Consider the following 10,089-nt stretch of genomic DNA (forward strand, 5'->3'; position numbering starts at 1 on the left):
TGGTTAATTCTTCTATTTTCTACCCACACCACTGCCTGCCTGGGAAAGCTGCAGGCCTGCCTTATGAACCATTCAGGGTCTTCTCTCAGTTGCAGGAAGCTGCACTTTGACAGGCAGTGGACAGGCTCCTGGGCCTCCAGTCTCAATACATTAATAGCACTCGTGTATTAACACATGTACTAATGATGCTTGACACAAGCCCTGAATGGGAGAAGTTGCATGTCATCTGCAAAAGACTTTTCCCTCCTTAAGAGGGTACTGTGTTTTTTAGATGGTTTGATAAAAATAGTGAAATGAAGAGACCAGAGTCCTTTCTCCATGTTCCAACAGTCATCCTGCCAAGTACATTAAGTTTCTCTCACACTTGAATACCCCTCTGCAGCTGCCCTCATGCTTGAGATGCAGCCCTATTGCCGACTCCACTGAATACACAGAGCACAGAGCCCTCTTGGGCATTTCTTTGCTGCTCTCCATCCTGCAGATGACAGCCTGCCATACTGCACTCATGGTCTCTGATCAAAGCTGTTGAAAAGGGAACACTGGAGCGTTCCCATACACGACGGTTAGGACGGTTTGGCAGTTTAGAGTTGCTTCTGCTCAGGTGTATCTCAGTTATTATTGAAATTTTCCTTGGAGTCCATGAATTCCTCTTCTTTCCTGTGTCTTCTTTATTCCCTATGATAAGACCTTTCAGATGAAACACATCTGTGTCCATCTCGTTTGGGAAGCAGCAGACGTGCACATCATATCTGTGACTCAGCAGGAAACTAAGGCGCACACTTGAGCTACAAACCTTTGGACAGGCCCTGCTTACTCTTGTGATCTCCGCCTTGAATTTCCTCTAGAAACATCATGTGATGATCTTGAAGTAACGATAAAGATTTTCTGGGACGTGTGGGGTGAGACAAAGACTCCGACATCATGTGTCTCTAGACTCTAGGAATATTGACAATATCTCCTACTGAGAAGAAGGGAGAAGCCAGCATGTCAGATAAGTAAGAACGGGTAATGCCACTTGTGACTTCAGCCGCATCTGTGCACCCAGCAGAGACCATATAAATGCGGAGATCAGCTGAGTGCTCAGTGAAGGCCCCTCCTGGTAAGATGAAGGTCATCCTCTTCAGCCTTTCTCTGCTCCTCCTTCTGGAGAAGCCAGCAGCTGGGATAGGGATCTATGGTGAGTTCAGGGAGTCGCCTGGAAGAGAGGCACTCAGAGACAATGTCCATGTGGGTGCTTTGAGTGAGGAGACCCCTCCACTGGGTGATCCTCTTGAAGGACATGCCTTGTGGGTACATCGGGGGACTCATGGGGGAACTCTGGGACAAGACCCGAAAGGGAGCTGTATGGATAATGTAACTCAAATATTCTTTTTATCACTTGCCAGGTGGGACAAAAGGACAGTTTGTAGCAAAAACATCCCCACTTGTATTTATCCAAAAAGACCAATTCCTCTATGACCAAAAGGAAGCCCAGGAAGATGGACCTGAAGAAAGCATTTTTGTGCAAACTAAGCATCATGCATATAGCCAGGACGCGGACGCTGATGCTGACATGGGAGAGACTCAGAGTTCTCAGGAACAGACAAGCTTAAAGGAAGACACAGCTTGTGATGAGGAAGACAAGATTGCCCAACAAAAAGCCCAACTCCAATCCTGGTCACAGATAAAATCTGAAGCCCAAGTAAAATCCCATGGAGCCCAACTGAAGTCCCAAACAGGCCAGCTAAAGATCCTAGGCCAGGTGAAGTCAGAAGTCAAGCTGAAGCCCCAGGCAGCCCGCCTGAAATCCTACCAAGCACCAGTATATATCAAAAAAGCCTTTCTTCAGCAAACCGACGCCAAAGGCTATGCCCTGCATGAAGACCTGGCCCAAGTGCGCCTACAGCATAAAAAGGCGCACAGCCTCAAAAGAAAGCTTGGCCATTTCAGGAAAATAGCAGTTTCCTCACCACAGTTTAGACAGCAACCCCAAGCCTATGATGGGTTCATTTTGCAATTCCAAGGGCAAGTACAGGGTGGAGGTTACACAAAATCTTTCCACCAAGCTCAAGGGACATGCTACTGTCCAAAAGAAGGATTACTTCTGTATCAAGGCGCCTTCACAGGATAATACATCCATTAGTCAGCCAATGGCCAGGACACATTTAGAGGTAAGTGTCTCACAGGACAGGAGAGGTATCTACCCGGTGTTTGTACGTGGTACATGATGAGCTCCCTGGGCCCACTGTGGGATCAGTAGTGAACCTATAGCAATGGATGTGCTGAATTGCAAAGTTTATGGAGTTGAGCTCCATCCCCTGTGGAAACAAGCACCTAGTAGCGGCAGAAAAAACCTACCTGGTCTGTCTCTGTGTCTCACACTCCCCTCGGTGAGTATTTTCATACATTTATTTCACACGTGTGCAACCACTATTTCTTTGAACAAGTAACACTTATAAAATCGTCTGTGTTTAAGATGTATTTTTACAACTTCATATACTTTGGGTTCATAAGCCTCAGTTGCTTGCTACATTGTTACAAAATATTATTGGTTTTGTTTCCCACATCAGTTAATGTTCTTCAGTCTTACATCAGGGACATTACCCTTTAGAGCTGACTGATCCACGGATTTTTGCTCCATCTTTGTGCATACAGGAGATTAATGAGGTCCAGGAAGCACCCTTGTGTGTGATGTAGGGTCATGAGAAGTGGGGCTCTAGGGTGCTGAGGAACCAGTTCCAGGCATTTGCTCTATCAGGAGAGAGATATGTAGCCTGGGCTGGAAAAGAGTGTTGCCTGCATGTTTGCACTAAGGGGTGTTTCATGTGAAGAGAAGGAAAGCAACATCATTGTGGGCCCATTGATCAGTAGATGCTAGTACCTGAAATGGCCCTAAGTTGGTCTATATAGTCAGGGCGTGGTCACAGTTGTTTTCCCCTCTGCTACCCTACACTAATGTGCATCACCATCTATGTCCTCTCTCCATAGGAGTCACGTGACCTGTGTGGATTGTGATGTCTTCAAGATGCAGACTTCCCTGTAGTCCTCAATGCCCTTGCACCCACTCACAGTTTCACTCCCCAGACTTTCTAAACTTGGAGCATCCTCACACCAGCGCTCTCTGATAAAGAAGACCTTTCTAACATAATCTGCTTATGACTTTGAACTCTCCAAAGTCCTACTGGTTTGGAGTCTTGGATGAAATCTTTTCAAATGCCAGTCCCAAAATGAAAGAACAGAACACTCTTGTAGCCTTACAGATAATAGAAAACACATGTTTCCCAATAAAGACATTGTTTTTGGCATAAATTGCTTTTTAATTTGTCTATATGTTATCATTGTGTATATACGTGTGTGTGTGTGTGTGTGTGTGTGTGTGTGTGTGTGTGTGTGTGTGTGTGTCCTTCCAGGATTTGCTGAAGAGTTCAGAAGATAGCTTTTGGGAGTTGAATTCTTTCCTCTTCCATGGGGCTGTTTGAACTCAGGTCACCCAGTTCTCAGAGCAAGTGCTCTAACCCATCAAGCCTCCTCTTCACGCATTCTTTGCTCTTCCCTTGTTTATTTCAATCCCTGGTTTCCTAACAGGCTTAGGAGTTTGCAGGGTGTGCCTCCTAGTGACAAATCTAGCTGTGTATAATAGCAGTCACAGCCATGTATCTAGATCTCTGTCTAAAACTGGAAAATCACAAAAAAGGTATGAACTCTGTAGTCACCCTGAGCACATACTGAGTACAGCTCCCACCCACATCAGGACCCTTTTGCTAGCCAGATTTCAGAAACTACCTACTTAGAAATGTCATATAAACTGTACTCTGAGGGGCCATGGAGAATTCTCTGACACCCTTGCACCATTACGCCAACAGTATCTTACTCTTGTTTCAAGAGTATTTTCCAAGCATTAAAACATAACAAAATTGGTTCTTCTGAAGTCTGATAATTTGGGGGCTATGAGTTCATCTTTCCTTATAATTTCATTTGAAAACTACAGTTGAAAGTACATGACATGTATAGGCGATATTAAGTGATATTGTTAAGGTACAGCCAAAGGTAGAACAGGGTAGATCCTAAAGGTTTGACCATAGAATGTCCACAGTTTACATGCGGCAAGGACAAATATTAGAAGACAGAAGGCAGATTGTTATAGGTTATATTAAGGTCTCTGCCAAATGAAATGTTGACTTCTGAGTCCCGGGCACTCTAAATACGAGAATACTTAGAAATAGAATCCTTGAGGAAGTTTCCATGCAGGCAAAAGTGATCACAGATTACTTCCACTCACAGGCAGTCATCACTGACATCCTTTAACCTTCCTTTTTACTGTTTTAGACTTTCATACATGCATGGAATAATTTTGATTAAAAACACTGCCCTATATATTTCCTCTAATTTCTCATCTTGCCCCTCACCACTGTTATTCCTTCCAAACTTTATGAGTTGTTGTTTAATTTACTGAACCCACTTAGTGTGCCCAGGTGTAGGATGATCCACAGGAACATGGGTTGGCTCTCGGGGACTGCATCCCTGAAGAAATGTCTTCCCTCTCCCAGCAGCATAAACCGACAATACTTGTATAGCGGCGGCTATCGTGACCCCCTCCTTAGTCCGTACTGAGAGTTTTGGTTGGTTTGATGCTGTGTAGGTATTATTCATGCAGTTACAGCTGCTGTGGATTTAAGCATGCAATAGTACTGTCATTTCTGGCAAATGCTGTTTCCCTGCAGAGTCCAGCAGCTATGCTCTCACCTTCATTCCTCTCCCTTCTTGAATGATGATGCCTGAACCTGGTGTGGGAGGGAGTGAGGTCCCTCTGTCCCATTTAGAGGTGAGATCAACAATCTCACTACCTTTGTGTTGGTCAGTTGTGCATCTCTATGTTAAGTACACCCTATCGTAAAAAGAAGCTTCTTTGCTGAAGGTGAGATGTGCACAACGTACGTGTACAAAGAAGTATGGGTGAGGTTGATTATTATGTCCGTTTATCAGAATAATCATGCTAGGTTCTTCCCTGGAGTCTATCACCTAACTAGACATCGATTTTGAGAACAGTTAAGCATGCTAGGCATGAGCCTTCCTCCCTCACTCCATCCCTTTGTACCAGCCACCAACACACAGAGGCGCTCCTTACTGAAGAACCCACTGGTCATGTCAGTGTGGGAATCAGGTAGGTGTTTTTCACGTTCCTTCCAGTCGTCCATTTCAAATACTCCAGTTTCACACTCAGTCTTGTAGCAGATTACCTTCAGGGAGCTGTCCCTTATCCACAGTCCTTGGGTCTGCATCAAACCTTGCAGCAACCCAGTGTTCCTACTTTGGGTCAATTCCCAATATCTAGAAGAAACCAAGACCCCCAGTGAACACACCTAGCATGGACTCACAAACACTCCACACAAGACAGCCCACAATCAACAGACTTTCCTAAGATCCACAGAGGGAAACAGAAAGTCCAAGGAACAAAATTCCCACCCAACAATGACAAGATCAAGTATCAATATCTAGAGCCACAATCATCCCAAACACAGATGCTTAGATACCAATACAAAAACATAGTCATTAACACTAAAGAGACAATATGTCTCCTCCAAAACCCATCAATGCTACTACAGAAAGTCCTGAGAAATGTGGTATAGCTAAAGCATAAGACAAGGAGTTCAAAATAGTTATTATGACTATCTTCAAGGACCCCAAATAGGATATGAACATATCCCTTAATGAAGTCTGTGAAAACACAAATAAACAGTGGAATGAAATGATGGAAACATTTCAAGACATGAAAGTTGAAATAGAAACACTAAAGAAAACTCAAACTAACATAAAACTGGAAATGAAAAAAAAAGGAAGTCAAACAAAAACTTCAGAGGTGAGCTTCACCAACAGAGTACAAGACATGGAAAAGATAATCTCAGAAATAAAAGACAAGATAGAAGAAATGGATACTTCCATCAAAAAAAAAATGTTAAATCTAAAGCAATCCAGGCACAAAACATTGATAAAAATCAGGAGACTATGAAAAGGTCAAATTTATGAATAGTAGGAAACGAAGATAGAGAATAAGTCAAACTCACAGAAGTTATTTTTAACAAAATGGCAGAAGAAAACTTCCCTTACCTAGAAGAGGAGGTGCTTATTAAGGTACAAGAATAATACAAAACACCAAATAGACAGGCCCAGAAATAAAATTCCCATGACACACAATAATCACAACATTAAACATACAGAACAAAGAAAGAAAATTAAAATCTGAGAGGGAAAAAAAAGACCAAGTAATATATAAAGGCAGACCTATTAGAAAATAACTGATTTCTCAATGGAGACTCTAAAAGGCAGACGGGCTTGGATGGATGATGTTCTACAAAGTTTAAGAGACCACAGATGCCAGCCCAGGCTACAATACTTAGCTAAACAATCAATAACAACAGACAAACAAAATAGAAAAACATTCTACAACAACAACAACAAGCTCACAAACCAAATCTAAGCAGTATCTATCTACAAACCCAGTTCTATAGAAGGCACTAAAAGGAAAATTTCAATTTGAAGAGGTTAACCCCACCCAATAAAACACAGGTAATAAATATTTACAGATCAGTAAATTTTAAAAGGAGGGAAATCCACATGATGGAAACAAAATAACAGGAATCAGTAAAAGCTACTTATTGATAACTCTCGATATCAACTGCCTCAGTTCCCCCAATAAAAGACGTATACTAACAGATTGGGTCAGAAAATAGGATCCAACTTTCTCTTTCATCCAAGAAACACACCTTACCATCAAGTATAAATGTCACCTCATGGTAAAAGGACAGAGGAAGATATTACAAACAGACTCAAGAAGCAAACTAGGGTAGCCATTTTAATATCTGACAAAATAGACTTCATTCCAAAACTAATCAGAAAAGATAGGGAACAACACTACATACTATTTACCAATGGAGAAATCCACCAAGAGGGTATTGCAATTCTAAAAATTTAGGCACTGAACACAAGGGTACCCAAGTTCATGTAAGAAACATTAGTACAGCTAAAATAGCATATTGATATAATACTACCATAGCCTGTGATGTTGATACCTGACTTTCATCAATGACAGGTCATCCAGACAAAAACTAACATGTAAATGATGAAATTAGACAATATCATGAGCCAAATGGGCATAGAAGGTATTTACAGAATATTTCACCCAAACACAAAAGAATATACCATCTTCCCAGCATCACATGGGATTTTCATCCAAAATTAACCACATACATGGACACAAAGCAAGAAAATTGAAATAATATTCGGCATCCTCTCTGACCACCATGGATTAAAATTGGATATCAACAACAACAGAAAGTTCACAAACTCATAGAAACTTAGCAACTCACTATTGAATTTTTAAAAATGACCCAAGACATAAATTAGGAAGAACTGAACATATAGAACATATCCAAACCTATGGGACATGATGAAGATGGTTCGAAGAGGAAAGTTCATAACATTAAGTTGCTAAATTATATATAGAGAAAGATAGAGAGGGAGAAAGAGAGAGACAGAGACAGAGAGAGGCAGAGAGAGACAGAAAGAGAGAGAGAGAGAGAGAGAGAGAGAGAGAGAGAGAGAGAGAGATCTCATATTAGTAACTTGACCACACACCTGAAATTTCTAGAACAAAAAGAAGAAATACCATCCAAAAAGACTAGATGTCATGAAATAATCAAGGTTAGTGTTAAAATTAATAAAATAGAACAAAAAAGCAAACAAAAGCCCAACAAACAAAAAATACAAGGAAACCAGTAAAATTGATAAAACCTTTAGCCCAATTAACTTAAAGATAGAAAGTGAAGATAAATATTAATAAAATGAAAAATGAAAAAGGGGACATCACAGCAGACACTGAGGAAATCCAGAGAATCATAAGGACATAATATAAAGATCTAAACATCACAAAACTGAAAAAAAGACAAAATAAAAAGAATAACTATCTTGATATATACTACCTATCAGAGTTAAATTAAGATCAGATGAGCAATTTTAATAGATTTATAGCCCCAAGTGAAGTACAAGTAGCAATTAGAGTCTCCTAGCAAAAAAGAAAAAGAAAAACAAACAAAAAAGAAGCCTTCAGCAAGATGAATTCAGGGCAGAATTCTGCCAGACTTTTGAAAAAGAATTAACACCAGTACATCTCACATTATTTTGAAAAATGAAAACAGAAGAAATGTTGTCATATTCTTTTTATGAGGCCAGAGTTACCCTGACCACAAAACACATAAAGACAAAAAAAGAAAGATAAGAAGCATGGGAGAATAGCAAAGTAGAAGGATCCAGAGGGTCCTAGAAACCTACAAGTAGAACATTATGATAGGCAGATTTGGGCACCAGCCAAGGACAATACAGGAGGTAAACTTTAAACCCCTACCCAGATCTAGCCATGGTCAGAACATTCTCCACAGTTGAGTGGAGAGTGGGATATGACTTTCTCACGTACTCTGGTGCCTCACATTTGACCATGTCCCGTGGAGGGGGAGACCTGGTGACACTCAGAGGAAGGACAGCAGGTTACCAAGAAGAGACTTGATACCCTATGAGCATATACAGGGGGAGGTAATCCCCCTCAGGAACAGTCATAGGGGAGGGGAATAATGGGAAAATGGGGGGAGGGAAGAATGGGAGGATACAAGGGATGGGATAACCATTGAGATGTAACAAGAATAAATTAATAAAAAAAGAAAGAAAGAAAGATAATTGCAGACCAAGTTCCCTCATGAACACAGACGCAAAATTTCTCAATAAAATATATGCAAACCAAGTTCAAGAACACCTCAGAAAGATTATTCATTGCTATCAGGTAGGCTTAATCCAGAAGATATATGGATGGTTTAACATATGTAAGTGGATAAATATAATAGGTTATATAAACAAAATGAAAGACAAGACTACGTGATCACCTCACTACATGCAGAAAAGACTTTTGACAAAATTCAGCACCCCTTCATGATAAAATTTATGGAAAGAGTAGGAATATAAGGGATGCACTTTCCACATAATAGAGGTGATACACAGCAACCAACATCAACCTAAAAAGAGAAAAAAATCCAAGCATTTCCACTAAATTAGGAATAAGACAAAGTTAACCAATCTCTTCATACCTCTTCATATAATACTTGAAAACTTAGGCAGACCAATAAGACACCTGAAGAAGATAAAGGAGATGAAAACAGAAAGAGAAGAACTAAATGTATTTTTATTTGAAGATGATATGATTGTATATATAAATAAACCTAAGAATTCCACCATAAAACTCCACAGTTGATAAACACTTTGAGCAAAGGAGCAGGATACAAAACTAATACTTAAAAATTAGTACCCTTCCTATATACAAATGACAAATAGAAGAAAAATCAGGGAAACAATATCTTTCACAATAGTTTCAAAAATATTTTGAGGTAATTCTAACCAAACAAGTAAAATACTTGAATAATATAACTTTACCAGCCTGGTCTATAAAGAGAGTGCAGGACAGCCAAGGCTACATAGAGAAACCCTGTCTCAACAGAGAGAGAGAGAGAGAGAGAGAGAGAGAGAGAGAGAGAGAGAGAGAGAGAGAGAGAGAGAGAGAGACAGACAGACAGAGACAGACAGACAGACAGACAGACAGACAGACAGAGACAGAGACAAACAGAGACAGAGACACAGAGGGAGACAGAGAGAGAGAGAGAGGTGTGGTGGTGCATACCTTTAATCCTAGCACTGAAGGAGGCAGAGACAAGTGGATCACTGTGAGTTTGAGGTCAGCCTAGTCTACAAAGCGAGTCCAGGACAGCCAAGGCTACACAGAGAAACCCTGTATGAAAAACCAAAAACCAAACCAAACCAAACTAAAAATAAATAAATAAATACTTTAAAATAATAAAGAAACTGAAGAAGATATCACAGAACAGAGAGATTTCCCAAGACTATAGAGCAGTAGAATTGATATAGTAAAAATGGACAACTTACCAAAAGGAATCAACAGACTCAATGCAAATGAAGGAATCCAGTACAGTTCTTCACAGAAAGTAAAGAGACAATTTTAAGCTTCATATAGAAACACCAAAAAAAAAAAAAAAAAAAAAAAAAAAAACCCTACAT

The 10,089-nt window shown here is 40.3% G+C and overlaps 1 protein-coding gene across 1 annotated transcript; it reads left to right on the forward strand.

Annotated features, from left to right (window-relative positions):
• The first annotated feature begins 1,059 nt into the window (after positions 1-1,059).
• Positions 1,060-2,144, forward strand: LOC127188358 (seminal vesicle secretory protein 3A-like). The gene is made up of 2 exons (XM_051144839.1): positions 1,060-1,177; positions 1,386-2,144. Exons 1-2 carry the CDS (start codon positions 1,060-1,062, stop codon positions 2,108-2,110), a joined length of 843 nt encoding a protein of 280 aa, XP_051000796.1. The 3' UTR covers positions 2,111-2,144.
• The last annotated feature ends 7,945 nt before the right edge of the window (positions 2,145-10,089 follow it).

This window comes from Acomys russatus, chromosome 4 (genome assembly GCF_903995435.1).
Source record: "Acomys russatus chromosome 4, mAcoRus1.1, whole genome shotgun sequence".
Lineage (NCBI taxonomy): Eukaryota > Metazoa > Chordata > Mammalia > Rodentia > Muridae > Acomys > Acomys russatus.